The sequence below is a fragment of the Pituophis catenifer genome, unplaced genomic scaffold, assembly GCF_029215685.1.
Source record: "Pituophis catenifer annectens isolate HBS135680 unplaced genomic scaffold, rPitCat1.0.hap2 SCAF_12, whole genome shotgun sequence".
NCBI classification, from domain to species: Eukaryota; Metazoa; Chordata; class Lepidosauria; order Squamata; family Colubridae; genus Pituophis; species Pituophis catenifer.
In genome coordinates, this window is record NW_027256892.1 from 21,117,452 (window position 1) to 21,142,702 (window position 25,251).

Genomic DNA, 25,251 nt, shown 5'->3' on the forward strand with positions numbered 1-25,251 from the left:
ATCAGATCGGTCGCGGGCCTCTATTACGGAGATATTTATTCACTGCGTGTTCCAGGTATGTCCCGTGGAACCTTCACGAGGCCGTCAGGGGGAAGTTTGACTTCAGCGGAAACTTGGACCTGCAGTACGTATTGGAGATTTTCCTTTTCTTTACGAAACGAATCTAGTAATCTAAAAATCCGTTTTCATCTGATATCAAATTTATATATGCTGAATTTCTCGTTCTTATGCAGCACTTGGAAACGGAGGGATGGTTTTAGAAGTAAAGGGGTGGAGAGAGAGTTTGAGTTGGAAATCAGAAGTACAGGAGGTTCTTGTGCTATTGATCGTAATAAAAACGATTGGGCATTATGTACACAGCTTTGAGACATATAAATAAAAGCAGAAATTTTATTCTAGTAGTTCATTCTAGTAGTTTTATTCTAATAGTAGATAGCTATAACTTTTGCAAACTCTATAGTTGGCAGGAAAATTTCATGGGTCCCTTTTAATAATCCATACATTCTACAGTTAGGTCTTTAGATAAAGTTACAGTGTTCCTCCGAAAATAAGACCCTGTCTTATATTTTTTTGAACCCCGAAATAAGTGCTTGGACTTACTTTCAAGGAGGTCTTATTATTTTGGGGCGCGTGGAGCAAGACGGGGCTCCTCTTGCCGTCTTACCTGATTTCCAGCTCTGTCTCCCTAACCCTAACCCGGAGGAAATGGGGGGGACCGGCTGTGCATGCGTTTAAATATTTTTGGGGAGGGCTTATTTTTGGGGAGGGTTTATTTTAGCACATGCGCTCAAAAGCCTGATTGGGCTTATTATCCGGGGAGGTCTTATTTTCAGGGAAACAGGGTAGTTTTTCAGCCGTGGTGGCGCAGTGGTTAGAATGCAGTATTGCAGGCTAATTCTGCCGATTGCCAGGCGTTCGATCCTGACCGGCTCCAGGTTGATTCATCCTTCCGTCCTTCCGAGGTCGGTAAAACGCGGACCCAGATTATTGGGGGCAAAATGCTGACTCTCTAAACCGCTTAGAGAGGGCTGTAAAGCACTGTGAAGCGGTATATAAATTTTAAGTGCTATTGCTATTTTTTTTTTTTATTTGATTTATATGCCGCCCTTCTCCGGAGACTCAGGGCGGCTTACAGTGCATTAAGCAATAGCCTTCATACTTTTGTATATTTATACAAAGTCAGTTTATTGCCCCCACAAACTGGGTCCTCATTTCACCTACCTTAGAAAGGATGGAAGGCTGAGTCAACCTTGAGCCTGGTAAGATTTGAACCTGCAGAAATTGCAGGCAGCTGTGTTAATAACAGGGTGCATTAAACCACCATTTTGAGCTCCCTTTGCTAAATTTCAAGCCGTTTTGCCCTTGCAGTCCTGTTGCCATTTCTCCTTTGCTTCTCTAGGGCTTTTCTTAGGACAGCAGAAGAAGTAGGACTATGGGTGATACTGCGTCCCGGACCATATATATGCTCAGAATGGGACCTCGGTGGCCTCCCCAGGTAAGTCTGAATGATTTAGACTTCTGTCTAAAATGCTGCTACTGAACTGTGTCTGCAGCTTTCATAGTCTAATTTTAAGGAGAAGAAATCAGATAATTAGAACATAAATAGAACAGAGAGGCAGCCAAATGGAACATAAGAATCTAGACAAACTCAGCGGTTATTCCTTTTGCAGTGGACCTTGTTGATAAAATTGTCAGCGCTTCAACGCTGGCATAGAGAGAGAGAGAGAAGCTCTGAACTTTTGCCTGCTAAATCGCTTTGAAGTCGGGTTGTCGTGGAAATGAAGAGGGGGGAAACATTCCTGGGAAATGACGAGACAAGAAGTCTGAAGAATGACTTGGAAGATAGCCAATGAGAAGCAGAGAATTGGGGATCGGAAAGGGAGGGATTGGGGGGCAAAAGGTCAGTCTTGTCCGCATCGAGTCATGATCCGGTGGCTGTGCTCAATTAAAGAAAAGATTTCCTTAAAGATTGGCAGTTTGGAAATTCATTTATTTTGAGATAGCATCGAAGTCTGACAAAAATATTATTTTATTTTATATATTCTACATAATAGGCCTGTGATGGCGAATTTATGGCATGTGTGCCTCAGGTGGCGCACAGCGTCCTCTCTGTGGGCACACGAGCCATTGCCCCAGTTCAGCTCTGCCACGCATGCACACATGCCTCCCATCGGCCAGCTGGTCATCGGCTCTCTGCCGTGGGGGGCAGGGCATGTACAGGAGGGGGGTTGCATGTGAATGCGCGCAGGTGGGTGCGTACACATGCGCGGGGGTACGGCAGGTGCAGGAGGGCGTGCATGCATGCACAGGGAGAGGGGCATGTGGGGGCACACACGCATGGCGGGGTTTAGCCAAGATTTAGCCATCACTGTAATAGGCTGTTTCTTCCAAAATGACATGTATCTGGTCTGCATAGAACTAATTTGGTTTCCTGTTAGCGGCAAGCTTTCTGTTTGGCATGTTCCACGGAACTGTCCTTCCAACTGATACTTCTTTTGGTTCCGAGCAATATTCCCTCGTCCTTTTCACCTTCCTGACATTTTAGATGTTGCAGCTTCAAAGTATAAGCTGCAACTCCTAAAACGGGAGAAGCCTGTTTAAAAAATGGGGGGAAATTTCCCTGCCGATTAAAGTTCTGTATTGCGAAGTCGGTTTCTCTTCCTTCCCCCAAAGGTGCTTTTTTTTCAAGAGGCAACTGGACTTTCTGGGTTTCCTTTGAAGACGTTTTGCTTCTCATCAGAGAAGCTTCTTCAGTTCTGACTGGATGGTGGGGGGGAATGGAAGGATTTATTCTCCTTGCAGGAAGCTGGTCATTTCAGCTGGGCACGGGGGGGGGGGGAGGGCAGGGATTTTTGCTACAGATTCTCTGAACCACCTGCCTCCCTCGCTACCGGATCAGGCGATCCGGTCCGAGCTGAGAGCATTTCACCTCTGCTCTGCTTCACCCGAGTCAGAAAACAGCTCTTCTCGGTTCCTCTGCGACCCCCACTGACCGCTCTTTTGGGTCAGAAGTTGAGGCAAAATTCCCCGCAGAAACATTTCTCCCCCCCCCAAAAAAATAGGGGTGGGGGTGGGGGAGGAAAATCAGCCATCTTGTTGAACGCAACTTCCCCCATTTCTCGGTTTAGATTGTTACAGAAAAGTGCGTCCACGAAGCCTGGCCTTCTGTTGAAATTCTCTCCTGACACACTTTGGAGTCATCCGCAAGCGATATTTTGACCCTGAAGTTCAGAGACTTAAAAGCAGAACGGGGGCGGCGGGTGGGGGGAATGGCCTGACGAATGGGGAAGGACATGCTATCTTAGGAATTAGGAGCCCTGTCATCAAAGCTATGGAGATGGGGAAGGAAGAGGGGAGAAAAGGGAACAATAGGCCAGCTTATGCGGGATGACGGGGGTGAGAAGTTGCCCGATGCCAGAGTGTTGTTTTTTTTTTTGCCACCCAGAATAAAAAGCACCATTTGTTCTTTCTGCATTCAATTATTCAGCGTAAAAGCATTTTCTGCCTTCCTTCTTTCCATTCGCTCCCTCCCTTCATGCCTATTTCACATAAAAGCAGCGGACAACATTTTTCAAGAGAATAATTTGAGGGGGGGGGGATCCATAATGGCGGAGAGCATAAATAGGCCATATTTAAATTTTGTATATCTATGTGTTTTATTTCATGGCTGTACACCGCCCTGAGTCCTTCGGGAGTAGGGCGGTATAGAAATTCAATAAAATAAAAATAAATAAATAAAATAAATAAATATTGGTTCATTCTAGGCACGAAAAGTAGTGTCCCGCGCCTAAATATCTTGATTTCTGGCTGTCTTTTCAGAGCTGGGGGGGGCAATATAGAATATTTGTGGCTCGGGGTGGAAGTGCGGGGGAGTGGCCTAGAGGTGGAGCTCTCGCCTCACAATCAGGAGGCTGTGAGTTCGATCCTATGTAGAGAGGCAGATATTTCTGTCTCTGGGCACACTGAGAATATATCTGCCGAACAAAACTGCATTGGTGACAGGAAGGGCATCCAGCCATTAAAACACTCTGCTACCTCCATTCAGTTGCCCAGACTCCACCCTGCAAGGGATTATGGGGTGGTTAAATGAAGATGATGATGATGAGGGTGAAATTGTAGGGGTCCTTGATGCCTTCTGAGCTTGGTTGTTTTCTCACAAACGTTTCAGGACCCAACTAGGCAACATCATCAGCTCTAGAAGGAAGTAGGGTTTGCTCTTTGTTAATACACTACCGGCTTGCCCTGTCAGTATTAGTGGGAGTGTTGTTTTCTTCTTGTCAGTTTCTTGATTGGCCTGTCAAAATACCTCCTTGCCCGTAATTAACACCCAGATAATTAGAGATTAACACCAGTATTGATAATAGACCACCAACTGAGCGGAAAATAAAAGCCCAACCCAGACTAACCATCAAAGAGAAAACAGCCATCAAGACTCCTACTCCCACCAACAGTGACAGGGCACTGTCTTTTCCAGCACTGATATTTCCTTAGTTGGGTTATGAAAGGTCTGCAAGAAAACTACCAAACTCAGAGAGCACCAAGGACCCCACAAATGGGGCAAACTCTGGATTGGATTTACTATAGGTGAGGAAGTCACTTATAGTAACAAAGGAAGGTGACCCTGAGCACTCGGTATCGATCCGGTTATAAGGCAGCAGGGACGTTGAATGTGCCAGGATTGTTTCATGTCCGTACCTGCAAATTAACAAGCCCAAGGTTTGCTCTGAAATGAACCCAAGAGTTGTCAAGGCATAGAGTTCCGATTATGGACCATCCGCAAAGTTCTGTGTGTATAGCTAACTGATCTCTCCGCACGTCATCCTTAGTGAAGCGTGCAAACCAGTGTCTGCATTTCCTGCGTCGGATGAGGAGAGCACCTCTTTCTCCTTCTGTCCTGGCCACTTTTTACAGAGGCACGATGGAGAACAAACCGCATCCCCTGTTTGGTTTGGTGGCAGCAGATCCTCAGATAGAAAGTCCCTACAGAGAGTGGTGAGGACAGTGGAGAAGATTATAGGAAGCTCGCTTCCTGTCATTCAGGATACTGCTTATTAGCGCTATGTGCTTAGAGCTCGAAGCGTTGTTAGAGTCCCCACACACTCACTTCATGGTCTGTTTCTGTTGCTCCCCTCTGGGAAGAGGTTTTGAAATATTTCTAGCAGGGCTTTCAGATTCTGTAACAGCTTTGTTCCATACACCATCTGTCTGGTAAACTCGCAGAATTTGTTTTTCTCGCCATGTACATGTATACATCCAAACTACATTGTGTTGTTTCTCTGTGTCATATAATATGCATGGGTATATACATAATTTTGTATTTATTTAGTCATGTTTATGTGGTGTATATTGGAGGTGGTGACCCTTTGAGAGCTGTATGCAACAAAATTTCATTTTTAATGTATGCCGATTAGTGTACATTTAAAGTGACAATAAAGTTATTCTAAGTTCTAAGTCTAAGTCATAATATGCTAAATAACCCCTAGGAGAAGCTTTCTGAATTTACTCCACTACTTTTGGTCATCTGTCACTACCTCCATTTCTTCCCCATCTATTTGCCAGGAATTGAGAGGGCCGGATGCCATGATCTTATTTGGTACTGCCCATGGGGTTTTCATGGCAAAGATACTGGAGTGGGTTGCAATTTCCTTCTCCAGTGGCAGATTTTTTATTTTCCTGGGCTCCAAGATCACCACAGATGGGGACTACAGCCAAGAAATTAAAAGACGTTTGCTCCTGGGGAGGAAAGCTATGGCAAATCTAAACATACTAAAAAGCAGAGACATCACCCTGCTAACAAAAGTGTGTATAGTCAAGGCTATGGTTTTCCCAGTTGCAATGGATGGCTGTGAAAGCTGGACCACAAGGTGTTTTGACTCCGACCCCCAAGGCCGACTTATCGGAGGGAGAAGGCTCCGAACATGAAGGAGAGGAGTTGGCCAGGCCTCCCTCTCCAGGACCCTCTTCTCTGGCAATGCCTCAGGTGTCTCCCGAAGGAGAAGAGATTGGTCAGGAGCCAGGTATCTCCTCGCAGTTGGACAGTGACGGAGATAAGTCTTGGCTGGATCCATGCCAGCGTCGGAGAGACAAGTGCACGCAGCAGAAAAGGAGGCGTGCCAGAGATTAAGCTGAGTCACTGGACTACACCCCACAGAGGATAAAAGGGGGTGAGGTGGCCATTCAGACTCTGTGACGGACAAAACTAACTACTAGCGAGTCACATTGTATCTTTGAAACAACGTTATCTGCCTTGGATTTAATACGGACTGGACTTGACAATTCTTGAACTGTGTGTATCTTGTTTGGGTTTATCTGACGGAGGAACAACCCCTCCCTCTATGAGTAAAGTTCTTGGCAAGCAGCTACTGGGTTGCTGCCAATCCTCTTATCAAAAGAATTTGTTGTCTGCCAGTTTTATTTAACCCCTGGCTATCTGTTTGTGTGCGTGTGTGAGACGGGGACAGAACATAAGGAAGGCGCCAAAGAATGGAGGCCTTTGAACTCTGGTGCTGGAGAAGACTCCTGCAAGTCCCTTGGACTACAAGGCCATCCAACCGGTCAGTCCTAGAGGAGATCAACCCTGACTGCTCTTTAGAAGGCCAGATTCTGAAGAGGAAACTCAAATACTTTGACCACCTAATGAGAAGGAAGGACCACTGGAGAAGAGCCTAATGCTGGGAACGATGGAGGGCAAAAGAAGAAGGGGATGACAGAGAACGAGGCGGCTGGATGGAGACACTGAAGCAGTCGGCGTGAGCTTCAATGGACTCCAGAGGATGGTAGAGGACAGGAAGGCCTGGAGGAACGTTGTCCATGGGGTCGCGATGGGTCGGACATGACTTTGCAACTAACAAGAATGATCTATGGTCATGGCTGGCTGGGGAATTCAGGTCTTCAAGTTGCCATGGTTGGACATCACTGCTGTGAAACCTCCGGGGATCTACATTGGTATCTTGGTTCATTCCAAATGTGATAGACAAAGGACTCAACCCTACAGAAGCCATCACTTCTCTACCTTTAATTAGAGAGTTTTGGTCTTTGATCGTCTACCTACAGACGGACTTCTTGCCCTGTGCAAAATTCCACAGAAGCTGCCCTTAGTTAGACTGGGAATTTAACGTGGGTGGGCTGATTTGGCCTGCATTTTTGGCTGATTCTCCAGATAAACCTCCATCCTCCTTTCTAGTTGCTGGAACGAATGGCTTGATTTTCCCCAGCTGGGTTCCTTTTTTTATTTTTCCTTCACTGGTTTTATTTCTTCCCTCTGGGGATAATCTGTTGATGTCAGGCCCTAAGGCAATACGCTTGACGAGTCCAACGTCATCTCTGAAAATCCTTCCTAGTTACCGGGTCCCAAGGGGGGCCCACCGACATGCACCAGTCCTGCTTATTTTATTTTATTTTTTTTTCCACTTGTCTTTGCCACCAGAGATTGAGCGTCTCTAGAGAATCTTGGCTCAAAGAGAGTTTCTGCCTCTCTTTTAAAACCTTCCCCTTCCTCTTTTCAGGGAGCTGACTTTGAGATGGTTTTGTCCAATTCCACGCCGTTGCATATTTTAAATGTTTTCAGATATTTAAACCTGCAATTTGAGGCAAGTTTAGAAAGGACAAAAAAAAAAACACCCCCAAAAAATAATGTGCTTTGCATTCTAGGACAAACTTACCTAATTTGAACTTGTATTTAAGGCCAATGCAGTCTCATGCAAAAAAAAAAAAAAAAATCTCCCTTTTTTTAGGCTCAGAAATCATGAAATGTATATAGATATTAAGAAAAAATGGGGTCGTTTCTCTAGGAAAAATGCCACACAAAAGTAGATTGCATTAGAAAAGGTTTAGAAAATGCATAGCCCTTGTCACCTCATGGTTGGATTATTACAACTATTACTTATTACTTAACTATTACTGTTATTATTACAATTATTACTACATGGGGCTACTCTTGAAAAGTGTTTGCAGACTACAGTTGGTCCAGAATGCAGCCACGTGAGTTATAGTGGGTGCGCCTAGATATACCCACATTACACCAATTCTCCGCGAGCTGCACTGGCTCCCTATTGGTCTCCGGGTGCAATTCAAGGTGTTGGTTATTACCTTTAAAGCCCTACATGGCTCAGGGCCAGGCTGTCTTCGAGACCACCTTCTACCACATAGCTCCCAACGACCGGTAAGATCCTACAGAGTCGGTCTCCTCCGGGTCCCGTCAGCTAAACAATTCCGGCTGGCGGGCCCGCGGGGGAGGGCCTTCTCTGTGGCTGCCCCGGCTCTCTGGAACCAGTTACCTCCTGACATCCGGACTACCCCTACCCTATTGGCCTTCCGAAAAGCGGTGAAGACCTGGCTTTTCCGGCAGGCCTGGGGCCGTTGATCTCGCTCTTGTGATCTGGCGAGATCCGGCCATGAATGGCGTGAATGAGTTTTAACGTTTTTAATGTTTTTAATGTTTTAATGTTTTTCTTTTTAACATTTTTTATGGGATTGTTTGCATTGTTTCATTCTTTGTTGTAAGCCGCCCAGAGTCCCTTGGGAGTTGGGCGGCATAGAAATGTGACTGACTGACTGACTGACTGACTAACTAACTAACTAACTAACTAACTAACTAACTAACTAACTAACTAACTAACTAACAAACAAACAAACAAATGGTAAAAGTGGGTAGAAAAAATATTATATTGTGCCTATTAGAACTGTCCAAGATTCCTCCCTCCCTCCCTCCCCTTTCTTTCTTTCTTTCTTTCTTTCTTTCTTTCTTTCTTTCTTTCTTTCTTTCTTTCTTTCCTTCCTTCCTTCCTTCCTTTCTTTCTTTCTTTCTTTCTTTCTTTCTTTCTTTCTTTCTCTTCCTCTTTCTCTCTCTGTCTCTCTCTTCCTTTCATTTTTTTCTCTATCTCCCCTTTGCTTCTTCTTTCTTTCTTTCTTTCTTTCTTTCTTTCTTTCTTTCTTTCTTTCTTTCTTTCTTTCTTTCTTTCTTTCTTTCTTTCTTTCTTTCTCTCTCTCCCTCCCTCCCTCCCTTCCTACCTACCTACCTACCTACCTACCTACCTACCTACCAGTGCAGCATAAGCTTTATTCTGTTCACTTTTCCTAAAATGTGTATGTGTGCGTGTGTGTATGAATATTTTAAAGAACTTCTTAAAGCATTTAAAAATGATTTAAATTCAAGCTGAATGTCCAGTCTGGTCCAGCCCATTTGTTTCTTAAGAATGGGGTTGGGGGGGGATTGGGGGGGGGAAGCAAAAACTGTCAGGGGTCATGAGGTTTTTTTATTTTATTTTATTTCACCTTCTCCTATTTTAATTGATTACCTGATCATCTTCCTTCCTAGCTGGTTGCTTCAGGACCCTGAAATGCAACTCAGGACAACCTACAAGGGTTTCACCGAGGCTGTAGATTCTTACTTTGACAACCTAATGCCCCAGGTGGTCCATCTTCAGGTAAATAACATCACACCCTTTATTTACTTCTTCCTTGAGGTTTCTTTTTTTTAAATCACACAATCTTTTATCGCACCAGAATTGAAAATTGCTCCCGTGTCCAAATGCCCCAGATTAAATTTCTAGACCTTCCTGGGATGCTATTAAATGTTCAAATGTATCCTGAGCATCCATCTTTCTTTCTTTCTTTCTTTCTTTCTTTCTTTCTTTCTTTCTTTCTTTCTTTCTTTCTTTCTTTCTTTCTTTTTTCTTTCTTTCTTTCTTTCTTTCTTTCCTTCCTTCCTTCCTTCCTTTCTTTCCCCTTTGCGTCTTTCTTTTCTTTCTTTCCTTCCTCCCTTTCTTTTTTCTTTCTCTCTTTCTCCTTTGCTTCTTTCTTTCTCTCTCTCTCTCTCTCTCTTTCTTTCCCCTTTGCTTCTTTTTTCCTTTTTTCCCTTTCTTTCTTTTCCTTTCTTTCTCTTTCTCTCTCTCTTTCTCATTTGCTTCTTTCTTTTCTTTCTTTTCTTTTTTCTCTCTTTCTCCTTTGCTTCTTTCTTTTCTTCCTTCCTTCCTTCCTTCCTTCCTTCCTTCCTTCCTTCCTCTCTCTCTCTCTCTCTCTCTCTTTCTCCTTTGCTTCTTTCTTTTCCTTTCTTTCTCTCTCTCTTTCTTTCTCCTTTGCTTCTTTCTTTTCTTTCTTTTCCTTTCTCTCTCTCTCTCTTTCTCCTTTGCTTCTTTCTTTTCTTTTCTTATCTTTCTTTCATTGGTGGTAAGGAGAGGGTACAGCAGGCACTTAGTGATTTACTCAATCTCTGCCTCCTGAAAGTGTTCTTGACACAGAGAGGACTTTTGGTTTCCCATTTCCGTGTCCCGGTGAGGTTCAGAGATTTTTCTAGGTCACTTTTAAAATGGGACTTTGGACCAAGCCGTGGAGAGGCAAGGCAAAACTGTACAGAGTCCTCCTCCATTAATCTTCCCAAATTCAGTAATTAGATCTGCCAACTGCACCCCATTTGCTTACGTTCTCTTGCTTCTCTTCCTAGTACAAGAACGGGGGGCCAATTATAGCCATGCAGGTGGAGAACGAATACGGCTCCTATGCCCAAGACCAAAATTACATGGCCTACATAAAACAGGTAAAATTATTCCTCCACCTCTTTTGAACTGGAAAAAAAAAAATGCTGAAGGCTACATAAAAGCAAAACAAGCACACACACAAAAACACACACAAATGTTGATACATCCAAGAGTTGATCTGATTGATCTCATGGGACAAGAGACGGAGTAATATTTATTTATTAATTCCTTACATTTATACGCCGTCCATCTCACTGTCCAGCAACTTTTGATAATAGACAGGAGTAATGTCTATGGAGATTCTCCGTCATCCAGGTCACGGTTGTCCCAAAGGTGCTTTTTCAAGAGACAACTGGACTTTCTGGGTTTTTTCTTTTGAAGACGTTTCGCTTCTCTTCCAAGAAGCTTCTTCAGATCTGACTGGATGGTGGGGAATGGAAGGATTTATACTCCTTGCAGACAGCTGGTCATTTGCATCCTTTTAGAGAGTTGTTGAGGCCACCTGGAGGTTTATCAAAGAGGCCATCTGTGACAAAATTGAACAGCCCTCTCTCAACAGAGGGGGAGATATATGACATCACCTATCTCCAATCTACAACACAGTCCTTTCAACAGTTCCAAGAAGGCTCCACACTCATTTGCACCATTCAGGTAACCCTAAAGACACAGACAAACCTCCAGGTGGCCTCAACGACTTCCTAAAATGATGCAAATGACCAGCTGTCTGCAAGGAGTATAAATCCTTCCATTCCCCACCATCCAGTCAGAGCTGAAGAAGCTTCTTGGATGAGAAGCGAAACGTCTTCAGAGAAAACAAAAACAGAAAGTCCAGTTGCCTCTTGCAAAAGCACCTTTGGGACAGATACAAGTAATATATGAACGTTACCGGGCCGGGGGGGGGGGCGGGGGAGGAGAGATGCTGGTTAAATAGTAAAATGATTTTATTTAATCCGTTTTATTTTACTATTTTTAAAATGTATTGACTGCCCATCTCCAAAGCTCCTAAGAGCAACAGAGCCAGTTCTTAGAAGTTTTGGTCGCCACGATGTAAAAAAAGATGTTGAGACTCTAGAAAGAGTTCAGAGAAGAGCAACAAAGATGATTCGGGGACTGGAGGCTAAAACATATGAAGAACGGTTGCAGGAACTGGGTATGCTTAGTTTAATGAAAAGAAGGACTGGGGAGACATGATAGCAGTGTTCCAACATCTCAGGGGCTGCCACAAAGAAGAGGGAGTCAAGCTATTCTCCAAAGCACCTGAGGGCAAGACAAGAAGCAATGGGTGGAAACTAATCAAGGAGAGAAGCAACTTAGAACTAAGGAGGAATTTCCTGATAGTTAGAACAATTAATCACTGGAACAACTTGCCTCCAGAAGTTGTAAATGCTCCAACACTGGAAGTTTTTAAGAAGATGTTGGATAACCATTTGTCTGAAGTGGTGTAGGGTTTCCTGCCTGGGCAGGGGGTTGGACTAGAAGACCTCCAAGGTCCCTTCCAACTCTGTCATTCTGTTAAGACCTGCGAAGGTTAGACAGCCATCCATCAAGGCCGCTTTAATTGGAATTCCTCCACAGAACAGGGGTGAGAGTGGATGGTTCCTTCCCATTCTCGAACCCAGGGATCTCTGAGCTTTCTCGCAAAAGCAGAGAGATCTCCCTGCTCTTCCAAAGCAAATAGTTTGTGAATCACGAAATGAACCTTTGGCCCTGTCATAAAAGACGTGGAGCCTCCTTTGCTGTAGATTATTTTTTGCAAAGTAGACCGAAGCTGCCTTGCAAAACCTGGTAATCCGGGGCTAAAGCAGAAGGACGGCTAATTTGATTAAGGTCTCCTGCTGTCATCTCACCCAGCGAAGAGAACTTGGCAAGTTCCCACTTGTGTCCTGGGCAGGGCAGGTCCTGGGAGATGATCAGTTTCAGCTTGGCAAATCCTCCTGAAGCTGCGCCCCCCCCCCCCCCCATCCCCTACCTGGTGGAAATGCTTGTGTCAGCGTTCCAGAAAAACCCAACTCCAATTAAAAACTCCGAGACAAGCATTTTCTCAAAGTTCCATTTATGAGAGTAGGTATGACTGGCACATCTGGGAAAACCCGAATCTGAGAGTTCTGGGTTTTTCACTCAGTAAATCAAAACCCCGAAAAGCATCCCCTCACTCATCAGTCCATCGCATGCTCCGATCACCATCCGTCCCATCTCGAGACATCACTCCAACCACTCCTTCTCCAGATGCAGGATTGTCCTGACCTCGACTGAAGGGAAGAATGCTATTTCGTCTAACTACATTCCCTCTACTAAATCCCCTCCTCCTACTTTCCCACACACGAGAAAGTGGCAGCGTGGAAGCCTCCGGTGCTAATATGGTTTCCAAAGCTGACAGCTTGCTGGTGCGGAGGAATAAATGCCAGGGTTACCTGGTTGACTGAATAGAGTAGAGTAGAGTAGAGTAGAGTAGAGTAGAGTAGAGTAGAGTAGAATAGAATAGAATAGAATAGAATAGAATAGAATAGAATAGAATAGAATAGAATAGAATAGAATAGAATAGAATAGAATTCTTTATTGGCCAAGTGTGATTGGACACACAAGGAATTTTTCTTTGGTGCATATGCTCTCAGTGTACATAAAAAGACAAGATACATTTGTTAAGAATCATAAGGTATAACACTTAATGATAGTCATAGGGTACAAATAAGCAATCAAATCATACTAGGAAACAATATAAATCGTAAGGATACCAGCAACAAGGTTACAGTCATAAGGAGCCTTGGTAGTACAGTGGTTTAATGCACCCTGTTATTAACATAGCTGCCTGCAATTACTGCAGGTTCGAATCTTACCAGGCTCAAGGTTGACTCAGCCTTCCATCCTTTCTAAGGTAGGTTAAATGAGGACCCAGTTTGTGGGGGCAATAAGCTGACTTTGTATAAATATACAAAAGTATGAAGGCTATTGCTTAACGCATTGTAAGCCGCCCTGAGTCTCCGGAGAAGGGCGGCATATAAATCAAATTAAAAATAAAATAAAAAAAAAAGTGGGAGGAGATGGGTGATGGGAACGACGAGAAAATTAATAGTAATGCAGACTTAGTAAATAGTTTGACAGTGTTGAGGGAATTATTTGTTTAGCCGAGTGATGGCGTTCGGGAAAAAACTGTCCTTGTGTCTAGTTGTTCTGATGTGCAGTGCTCTATAGCATCGTTTTGAGGGAAGGACTTGAAACAGTTTATATCCAGGATGCGAGAGGTCTGTAGATATTTTCACAGCCCTCTTTTTGACTCATGCAGTAGACAGGTCCTCAATGGAAGGCAGGTTGGTAGCCATTGTTTTTTTCTGCAGTTCTAATGATCCTCTGAAGTCTGTGTCCGTCTTGTTGGGTTGCAGAACAGAGGCAGTCTGTAACGATTGGCAGGAAATCATGAAACCTCTCCATTGACCAGGGCTAATATCAGAAATCATCTTGATCAACAACAGATGTTTTTCAGCTTCTCTTGATCCTCGCGACATCTGGGTCAGGATGTTTATGGAGATTCTCAATCATCCAGGTCTCACGGTTGTCCCAAACTTTTGCTTTTCCACAAGGCAACTGGACTTTTCTTGGTTTAACTTCAGTTAGAACTGAAGAAGCTTCTTGGATGAGAAACAAAACGTTTTCCGAGAAGAAAAAAAAAACCAAGAAAATCCAGTTTGCATTTTGGAGAAGCATCTTTGGGACATCTGGGTCAGAATGACATTGGTCCCGGAAAGAGTTAACTCCCTTCAAACCGTGGTTTGTTCCTGATCCTGGCTTCTTCTGGGGGTATCGGCTCTGAACTTCAGCATGGTGATCCTTCTTTCTCGCAGGCCCTGTTGAGCAGGAACGTGGTGGAATTATTGGTGACCTCGGATAATAAAGATGGACTGAGTGCCGGCACCGTAGAAGGAGGTAAGTTGTGTGATTCTGGAGCAAAGTTGTGACAGAGATTTTTTTTAAAAAAACACGTGCCACTGTACAACTATCTGCTGCAATTTTACAAAAGGGCAGTGTGGTGTTTTTTTTGTTTAAACGCACACGAGTAACCAGCATCGCTGTAAAGTATTTGTACATGCCATAGAAAGCTTTTGAAATCATTCCTCTATTTAAAGCTCAGAGTGTAAGGGTAATGCTGGACTTGTAACCAATTCATCTAGCAAACATTCAAAGTTTCAATGGTACTGGAAAAAAAAAGAGACTTGCCACCAATTGCTTAAAAATACGGTTGATTGCTTAGAATTTAAATAGCTGCATTCCCCCCAACCCACCCCTCGTTTTGCTTTGCCGATAAAGCCTCTAATCCTTCTGGTAGTAGAACAATATTGGTGAGGCTAATGAGAAAGAATTTGGGTATATATATAATGCTTAAAATTGCTAGGCTTGTCTGCTGCCGGCCATGGCTTCTGACACCCTATTGTTACGTCCAATTTTCCTTATTTTATACGGCCTGCATGCGAAGGATGAGTGCATAATTTATATGGTCGGCTTCCAGAATGTGTGTGCGTGTGTCTATATCTGTGCGTCTTTGCCTGCTAATTTATTAAAACTTATTAGTAGCTTTTTTTTGGGGGGGGGTGTTCAGCTACGGACCCCAAAGAACGCAGCACACACAAAGTCTGTACAAACCTTAGTTTACTAATTAAGGACTACTAATGAGCTTTCTTAGTAGTTGTTCGAACACAAGTACAGTTTAAATCAGTCTTTTCTGAACAAGGGCTGTTAATTTAACTTCATTAACAGCCGACAAGAATCCAAAGAATAATAACTCAATTCTGAGGCACAGTATTTCAGATAGCCGTAATCTTACTGTGGTTGGCAGAATGCCCAGAAGCAATTTGCAGGAAAACTGACAAGAGAGAAACAAGAACCGAATCAAATGTTTCTGAAATCAAGAAGCGAAGGAATATGAACGAAGTTGTTTCCTGCAAATTGCACCAGTTGTCGTCCTTCCTTAAATAGGCTAGGGGAGTGGCCAATTAGCCCCAAGCCTTACTCTCGAGGAGACCTCCTCCTGAGGAGCCACTCCTGCCTTTTGGCAGCTCTGCACGCTTGTGCATCGAGAGGAGGCTCCTCCTCTTCTTCCTCTTCACTTATGGGAGCTTCTGGAGGTTCTGAAGGCCCTGGCTGAATCCCTGCCTCTGGCACCACATCTTCTCCATCCTCTTCACTGTCTTGACTCGAGCGCCAACTGCACAGGCTGCTGGCACAGCACCACACCAGCCTCCTCGCTGTCGGAATCAGCTACTAACTGCACAGGCTGCTGACGGGCCACAACAAGGGGGGGGGTTTCCGTCATAACTTCGAATGGTCACTGAATGACCGTTCGTAACTCGAGGGACTATCTGTACCACGTTTCTTTTCTAGTTGTTGAAGTTGGGATACAGAAGTCTCGACCACTGCAATATACAGAAGTGCCTTTGCAGCTGTCCTGAAATTTTGCAAGCTGGATCTGTAACCCTGGTTTATGTTTGTGGTTCATATTTCTGAAATTAACATTAAAAAAGGATGCACAAGAGGCAGTCTGTAACGATTGGCAGGAAATCATTTCAATTTTCCTTACTTTATGCGGCCTGCATGCGAAGGATGAGTGCATCATTTATACGGTTGGCTTCCAGAATATGTGTGTGTGTGTGTGTGTGTGTGCGTCTCTGCCTGCTAATTTATTAAAACTTATTCTCATCCTATTAGTATGCTCCAGGCAAGTCATCCAATCAGATATGCAGAAAGAACTTCACTAAACCTAATCAAAACGATAAGATGAACTTCGTGATGATAGATCACAATGCTCTGGTTCAAAATTAAAGGGTTTGCCCTTCTCTGCAATTATTCAAGAGATGGCCAAAATGAATGAATGAATAAATCAGGGGTCGGCAACCTTAAACACTCAAAGCGCCACAAAGGTCCTAACCGGAAGCCCCCCCCCCGCCCCCCAATTCAATTCTGGAGCTGACCAGAAATTTGGTTCCCCCACCATAGAGTTTCCTCCTAGCACGGCGTCCTTTTTCCTCTACCTGTCCTAACCGAAAAACCTATCAATTGTGGAGCCGACTGGCAACAGGGAGCCGCAGCAGAGGGATGAAAGAGCCACATGCGGCTCCAGAGCCACAGGTTGCCGACTCCTGGAATAAATAAATGCAAACTAGGCAATCTAATGAAGAGAAGGACTAGGCATGACTTGATAGCTGTCTTCCAATATTTGAGGGCCTGTCACAAGAGAAGAGAGGGTCAACTCAGTCTCCAAAGCCCTTGAGGGCAGGACAAGAAAGAACGGATGGAGACTTCTCAAAGAGAGAGCCAACTTAGAACTATGGGTTGGACTAGAAGATCTCCAAGGTCCCTTCGAACTCTGCGATTCTGTCAATAAACCCTACCTGGGTCTTATTCCAAAGGCTTAGCTCGATTCATGTCATTTTCTCGATATTATTCTTTTGCCCAATCTTAATGTGGAGATTCTCTTTGCTGGCTTCGAAGCAGAACCTCTTGCAATGCCCACCACATTAATAAAACCTGAGCATTCACGGCTCCTTCCTGTTGGCCTTTCCCGTTTTGGAAACCCAAGCCCAGAGGACTGTCCAGCAGGCTGCCCATTTGGGCTATCACACCTCCCGCTTAAAATATTTCCTCCTTCTCGTACGTGGCAGCCATTCCCTTCTTTGTCCAGGTGGAGGCGCTCTCTCCCTTCTAGTGCTAGGGACCATGGAGGTGGGAGGGGGGGCTGGAGAGAGATTTGAGCTCTCGTCGTTCTGTGTTTTTGCACAAATGTGTTGACTGCCTGCGAGCGCTTGCTTGCTTGCTCGCTCGCTCGCTCATTCATCCTCTGGCTGGGAGTTGTGTGTCCCGTGCGCCTGGATCCCACAGCCCCTGCTTCAGATGTCACAACAATCTGCTCATTAGAGTCAACATGTCAAGTTAATCAGGAATGCAGAATAACGAGGACCCTGAGTGATGCCGCGATGATGACAACCTCGGAAGAGGTGGCTGTGAGAATACACAAAGGGTGCACGAAAAGGCAGGCTGGAGAAAAGGAGAAGAAAGGATGCGTTTTCTTCCCGCGAGAGAAAATGCCATCCTGGATGGTTTAGGTGCAGTTCTGTCTCTCTCTCTCTCTTTTTTTCTCTCTCCGACTGTCCAATTAACTGTCGAGATCCAGTTTTGCACTCTGGATTTTATATCCGCGCTGCCTTGGGGGGGGGGAGTGTCTTCGTTTTGGAAAGAACTAAGCTGCTAGTCCCTCTGGTTTATCAATAAAGCACGATGCGTGCTTGCAATTGTCGTCCTGAATAGAAGCTACAGGTTCGTTCTCGACTTAACAAACGGTTCATTTAGGGACCGTGTGGCCGTTTTTCCACACTTAACGACCGTTTCAGCATTTCCCCCATAGTCACATTTATTTATTTATTTATTTATCTATCTATCTATCTATCTATCTATCTATCTATCTATCTATCTATCTATCTATCTATCTATCTATCTTTTATACCGCCCTTCTCCCGAAGGACTCAGGGCGGTGTACAGCCATATTAAAACAAACATATACCCCAAAATTTAAAAACAATTTAAAATATATAAAAATTTGGCCCTTACGTTAAAAACTACAGACACCCAGTTAAAATTAAAAGAGACCTTGGTGGCGCAGCGGACTAAAGTGCTGTTAAGTAGCACCAGCTGCCTGCAATTACTGCAAGTTCAAATCTCACCAGGCTCAAGGTTGACTCAGCCTTCCACCCTTTCGAGGTAGGTAAAATGAGGACCTGGTTTGTGGGGGCAATAAGCTGACTTTGTATAAAAAAAGAACACCGCTTAGAGGGGGCCCCAAAAGCTCTACTAAGCAGGTATATGCAAAAGTATGAAGGCTATTGCTTAACGCATTGTAAGCCGCCCTGAGTCTCCGGAGAAGGGCGGCATATAAATCGAACCAATAAATAAATAAAATAAATAAAATTCATTTTCTAAGCCAGCCCGGCCTGTTGGAACAAAAGAGTCTTAAGGGCACAGCGAAATGTACGTAAGTTGGGGATCATGCAGATCTCCGGGGGCAGTTCACATGATCAAAATTAAAATGCTTGGAAACTTGATTCGTATTTGCGTCGGTTGCCGTGTCCTGGGGTCATGTGATCCCCTTTTTGCAGCCTTCCGACGAGCCAAGTCAACGGGCAAAATGGGGCAAAAGTCACCAAACAAATGATTCGCTTAGCAACATAGGTTTTGGGCTCAGTTGTGGCCGTAAGTCGATAACTACCTGTGTGATCATGTTCTTCTGCACCTACCTAGAACAAAAATGATAGCGTGTCTCAAATTAAGATTCTCACAGTCTCTTTAGAATTTAGAATAGAATAGAGCCGGAAGGGACCTTGGAGGTCTTCTAGTCCAGCTCAAGCAGGAGAACCTATACCAGTGATATGGCGAACCGTTTTGGCACCGAGTGCCCAAACCGGAACACACATGTGTGTGTATCCATGTGCACGCGCCAGAGTGCAAAATTCCGAAGACCAGCTGGCTGGCACACACATGCCTGGTTTTTGGCCGTTTTTGGCTGTTTTCATGCCGTTTTTGGCTGTTTCAGGCTGTTTTTTTGGCCGTTTTCAGGCTGTTTTTTGGCGCTCCGGTGCCCGTGAAGACCAACTTGGCAACAGCACGCGTGCCAACAGGGAGGGTTCTGCGTGCCACCTCTGGCACGTGCCATAGGTTTGCCATCACATGGCAAACCATACATAGGAGCCGAGGTGGCGCAGTGGTTAGAGTGCAGTACTGCAGCTACTTCAGCTGATTGCTAGTTCAGCAGATCAGCGGATCAAATCTCACCGGCTCAAGGTTGACTCAGCCTTCCATCCTTCCGAGGTGGGTAAAATGAGGACCCAGATTGTTGGGGGGCAATATGCTATTTAGTATACTATCTTTGGTGTAAGCCGCCCAGAGTCCTCGGAGAGTGGGCGGCATAGAAATATGAATAATAAATAATAAATAATAATAAATCACGGACCTATACTATTTCACAGCCTCATAGTCTCTTGAGCAAGATTCATTTTGAAGAATGGGATATATTTATTTATTGATTGGTTGATTAGTTGAATTTATATTGCCGCCTATTCGTCCGTGGCAACTCATGGTGGCTTACAGAAGAACTTAGAAGAAGTACAAGATTTCCCGTCTATAATAGATATATCCCTAACTAATTTAAGGTGGATTTTGTTTTGTCTTTCCTATGACTTGCCACGAGCTGAAGGCTCTGTTCCTTGCTAATGAAGGAGCTTGCGGATGATGGTTTATGTAACTCCCTCCTGAGTCCATGTCAGTCTGAGAGTCTGCTCGTATGAGCAGAACCTTCGAATCTCAGGCAGTGCAGGCAGTCCTCGACGTATGACCTCCATTTCCACTGCTGAGCAAAGCAATCGTTAATTGACTAGCACCCAGTGTCCTTCTCTTCCACTTAAGGACCACAGCAAAAAAAAAGAAGAAGTACAATTAACAATTGCCTTACTTAGCCACAGAAATTCTAGTCCCAGTTATAGTAAGTCAAGGATTTCTTATGAATTAACTTCTTGTAGCCTAGTTGAAATCTTTCCTTGTTCTGCCCGTTTTCCCCTCTTTCTCAATAGCTTTGGCCACGATCAACTTTCAGAAGATGGAGCGGGGACTCCTGTCCTCCCTCAAGAAGCTGCAGGTAAGGAAGATGCTTCCCAAGGTGAGACCTCACCTTCTAAGGCTCTTGCTGTGTGTTTTATGATCCGAGAACTAGGAGGGTACCATGTGCCAAAAATGCTGATATTTCTTGATTCCTGGAACTGTATTTATTTACCACTAGCTATAACCCGGCATTGCCCGACTATTTATTTATCCCAATCCTGTATTAGACAGGAAGAGCAACTTCACCCTGAGCCCTAATTTCGGCGAGAATTAAATTAGTTAAAAATGTTTTCCCTGTGCCCCCAGAAGCATCCAGTAAAATGATACCGCCTTGTTGTTTTGCTAGCTGATCATTGATCATTTGGTATGCTTTTTTCCTGATCTTGGTTTTATTGATCATGGCCATACATTTGTCCTCAAGAATAATCAAAGCCTTGTTGAAAATGTCCAGACCCAACGTAATTTCTAATGTTGGATTTTCCCCTTTACCAGAGGGAGCCCCCTTGTGGAGTACTGTGAAGCCATTACCATGGCAACTCCACTGTGCTGCACAGTAGAAGCCATTTTAAGGCAGTACAGTAGAAGCCATTTTAAGGCACAACATCTTAACAGAACACTCCCCCCCCCCGAGGGGTGTTAGGGGTGTCTTACCCCCACAGTATTTATTTCCAGAGAGTAAGTCATCTGTGTACCAAGTTTGGTTGAAATTGCTCGAGGCATTCCAGAGTTATGCTGGAACATACATACACACAGCCATTTTTATATATATAGAAGATTGCTTTCCAAATGTAAATTCTTCCCTGGGTTTCTTGGGGTTCATTTTCTGCAGCCCAAAATGGTCATTAGAGACCCATAATTGGTCGCTGCTCAATTGTGCCCCAAAGAATTTATACCCAGACAAAGCTGGCTTTCGGGAAATATACAGTATTTACTTGATGTGCTGTTGGAAGATTGTCTTTAGCCTTCTTGTCAACAATCAGTAAATAACCCACTGAGAAGCTCATTGATTCCTCGGTCGGTGCAGGATCTGGACGTGAAGAAGATAACAAAAGTCATTTCCGTTTTCATTGAATCCTACCGTCGCATTCTGTGTTCATTTTATTTTTTTAAAAAGAGACATTCATTCTCTGATCTTCACCCAGGAGGTCTTTCAAAGTGGCTTATATCTCAGTAACGCTAGATACTGGCCTGTAGGCTCGAATTCTAAAAGGTACAGCATTCAAGGAAAAAGAGACGGGAAAGAAGAGAGAGAGAGGAAAAAATAGACAAATCAAGGATGAGTTAATGTAACACAATGGTATTACAATCCCAGAGATTGAATTCTAGTCCTGCCTTAGGTGTGAAAGCTGGTTGGGTGACTTTGGGCCAATCCACCAGGAGATGATAGTTCTAGTCCTGTCTTAAGCATTAATTCCAGCTAGGTGACTTTGGGCCAATCACCAGGAGATGGTGAGTTCTAGTCCTGTCTTAAGCATTAATGCCAGCTAGGTGACTTTGGGCCAATCACCAGGAGATGGTGAGTTCTAGTCCTGTCTTAAGCATTAATGCCAGCTAGGTGACTTTGGGCCAATCACCAGGAGACCATAAGTTCTAATCCCGCCTTAGGCATGAAAGCCGGCTAGGTGACTTTGGGCCAATTTACCAGGAGACAGTGAGTTCTAGTCTTGCTTTAGGCATGAAAACTGGCTAGATAATTTTGGGCCAATCACCAGGAGACAGTGAGTTCTAGTACCACCTTAAGCATGAAAGCCGGCTGGGTGACTTTGGGCCAATTACCAGGAGATGATGAGTTCTAGTCCTGTCTTAAGCATTAATGCCAGCTAGGTGACTTTGGGCCAATCACCAGGAGACTGGGAGTTCTAGTGTCAAAAATTCCTGAGTTCAGTTAAATGATCGCAGAGTGAACACGTACTCATCAATGTCAAACGAGGCCATGTTTTCACCTGGTGTGTTTGCCCTTTTTCAGCATGACATGCCAATGATGGTGATGGAGTACTGGACTGGTTGGTTTGATAGCTGGGGAGGACCTCACAACGTCTTTGATGCAGATGGTAAGTTGTTTGCTGGCGCTGTTCCTTTTCTATCTGTGTTCCCAACCCCTCCTCCTTTATTCTAATTATTGCTCCAAACAATAGTAGAAGCAGAGGTATCTCTCCAGATGTGGTCTCCTGGCATGGCTTTGTGTTACCAAAGGTCATGTTGACTTTATACAAGTAGTCCTCGACTTATAACCATTCATTTAGTGCCCATTCTGAGTTACAGTGGCAGTGGGAAAAAAAGTGACTCACAACCGGTCCTCGCACTTATGACCATTGCAGCATCCCCACAATCACCTGATCAAAATTCGCCACTTATCAGCCTGCATGTATTTGCGACAGTTGCAATATCCCGGGGTCACGTGATTGTCAATCCAGGGTCACGTGATTGTCAATCCAGGGTCACGTGATTGTCAATCCAGGGTCACGTGATTGTCAGCCATCTTTTTTGTAGTATCATCGAGCTAATCACCGGTGTGGCCTAGAGGTGGAGCTCTCGCCTCACAATCGGGAGGTTGTGAGTTCGATCCTGGGTAGAGGCAGATATTTCTCTCTCTGGGCACAAATGAGAATATATCTGCTGAACAAAACTCCGCATTGGCGACAGGAAAGGCATCCGGCCATTAAAACACTCTGCTTGCTCCATTCAGTTGCCCAGACTCCACCCCGCAAGGGATTATGGGGTCGTTAAAGGAAGAAGATGATGATTGAAATAATCACCACGGTTGTTAAAAGAATTGGCAACTGTTAAGCAAATCCATTGTTTGCTATGGGGCAGTGGTGGGATTCAAAAATTTTTACTACCGGTTCTGTGGGCGTGGTTTGGTAGGCGTGGATGGCTTGGTGGATGTGGCTTGGTGGGCATGGCAGGGGAAGGATACTGTAAAATCCCCATTCCCTCCCGATCTACTGGAACTCGGGAGGCAGAGAATAGATGGGGGCGGGGCCAATCATAAGTGGTATTTACCGGTTCTCCGAACTACTCAAAATTTCCGCTACCAGTTCTCTAGAACCAGCTGAATCCCACCTCTGCTATAGGGCCTTTTTGCCAAAACCCGGAAGTAAGCAGCAGGTTTTCAACAAAAATGCCATAAATCACAGTCATGTGACAGGACACGGCAAGTAGCTGTAAATGCGGGATTAAATGTTGAGCACCCAAAATGTGGTTACACAACCACAGGTGAAGAACCCGGCCCTCCGAACTTTAGAACTGGGTCATAAGTATCTTTAGGGGAGGTCATCATAGCTTTGAACAGTTGCTGAGTCACCGGTCGTAAGCCGACGACTACTTGCATAAAGTCAAGTAGCAGTACCGGTAGTCCTCGACTTATGACCACAATCGAGCCCCAGTTTGATGTTGCTAAGTGAGAAATTCGTTAAGCGAGCTTTTGTCCCGTTTTACGACTTTTCTCGCCACCTTTGCTAAGGGAATCCCTGCAGTCCTTAAATGAGTAACACGGCCGTTAAATGAATCCGGCTCCCCCCCATTGACCTTGCTTGTCAGACGGTGTTGTGGCCCGTCAGCGGCCTGTGCGGATTGTAGCTGATTCTGACAGCGAGGAGGCTGGTGTGGTGCTGCGCCAGCAGCTTGCGCAGCTGGCACTCGAGTCAGACAATGAGGAGGCTGGAGTAGATGTGGTGCCAGAGGTGGAGATTCAGCCAGGGCCTTCAAAACCTTCAGAAGCTCCCATAAGTGAAGAGGAAGAAGAGGAGGAGCCTCTTCTTGATGCACGGGCGCACAGAGTGGCCAAAAGGCAGGAGTAGCTCCTCAGGAGGAGGTCTCCTCAAGAGTAAGACTTGGGGCAAATTGGCCACTCCCTTAGCCTATTTAAGGAGGAACGCCGACTGAAGCAATTTGTAGGGAACAACTTTAGTTCATTCTCCTTCGCGTCTTGTTTCTCTGCAAATTGCTTCTGGGCTTTCTGCCAACCTTAGTAAGATTGTGATTACTTTATCTTTGGTTTCTTGTAGGCTGTTAAGGAAGTTTATTAACAGCCTTTGTTTGGAAAAGACTGAGGAGTTTTAGTAAATTTAAGTTTTGTATAGACTTCGTGTGTGCTGTGTTCTTTGGGGTCCGTAGCTGGGGCAGAACAGACAGTCGCAAAAGGGGAACATAGGATTCCAGGAAAAACTGCCACCATCATAACTGTGAGTTAGTGGCCAAGCATCTGACTTTTGATCACGTGACCCCAGGGATGTTGCAATGGTCGTTAAAGTGTAAAAAACAGAAGTCCCTTTTTCCAATGCCATTGTAACTTCGGACAGTCACTAAATGAACTATCGTACGTCGAGGACTACCTGTAGTAACAAGAATAACGCGCCAGTGCCGTGCTACACTAGAGGCTTTGTTTCTCTCTGCAGAGATGCTGGATAGGGTTGAGGATGTCCTCCGGGCAGGAGCCTCCATCAATCTGTACATGTTCCACGGAGGGACCAATTTTGGATTCATGAACGGCGCTCTGCATTTTAACGACTACAAGGCAGCCATCACCAGCTATGGTAAGGTTCCTGGAAGCCATCTTTTCCCTTTGAGCCTTGAGGCCTGCCACAAATTCTACTGTGGGAAAATGGGAGAGGGGATTGTATGGAGGGAAGATGATATGTAGTCAAAATAACATTCTTTCTAGAAAGTCAAGGCCATTGTGCCCTGGAGTTGTGCAGGGATAGCAGTCTTCCAATATTTGAGGGGCTGCCACAGAGAGGAGGGGGTCAAGCTATTTTCCAAAGCACCTGAAGGCCAGACAAGGAATAATGGATGGAAACTGATCAAGGAGAGATTCCACCTGGAAATAAGGAGGAATTTTCTGACAATGAGAATAATCAACCCATGGAACAGAAGTCGCCTTCGGAAGTTGTGGGAGCTTCATCCCTGGAAGCTTTCAAGAAGAGACTGGACTGCCATCTGTCAAAAGTGGTGTAGGGTCTCCTGTTTGGGTGGGGAGTTGGACTAGATCAGGGGTGAAATACTCCCAGATCAGACCGGATCGGCTGATCCGGTAGCGATTTTTCCCTGTGGTTCGGCGATCCCGTAGCGATCGCCGCCCGGGTGTCATTACTTCCTGGTTTTAACCAGGAAGTAATGTTTTTTTTTACCTTCTGCACATGTGCAG

At 44.7% G+C, this 25,251-nt stretch overlaps 1 protein-coding gene across 1 annotated transcript in view; it reads left to right on the top strand.

Annotated features, from left to right (window-relative positions):
- The window catches only part of GLB1L2 (galactosidase beta 1 like 2), a 66,772-nt gene that overhangs the window by 16,554 nt on the left and 24,967 nt on the right, over positions 1–25,251 (top strand). The window contains exons 3-10 of the mRNA XM_070952455.1: positions 56–124; positions 1,400–1,495; positions 9,317–9,425; positions 10,442–10,534; positions 14,312–14,393; positions 20,078–20,142; positions 22,072–22,156; positions 24,503–24,640. Coding sequence (XP_070808556.1) covers positions 56–124; positions 1,400–1,495; positions 9,317–9,425; positions 10,442–10,534; positions 14,312–14,393; positions 20,078–20,142; positions 22,072–22,156; positions 24,503–24,640 — 737 coding nt within the window. The remainder of the gene's footprint in view (positions 1–55; positions 125–1,399; positions 1,496–9,316; positions 9,426–10,441; positions 10,535–14,311; positions 14,394–20,077; positions 20,143–22,071; positions 22,157–24,502; positions 24,641–25,251) is intronic.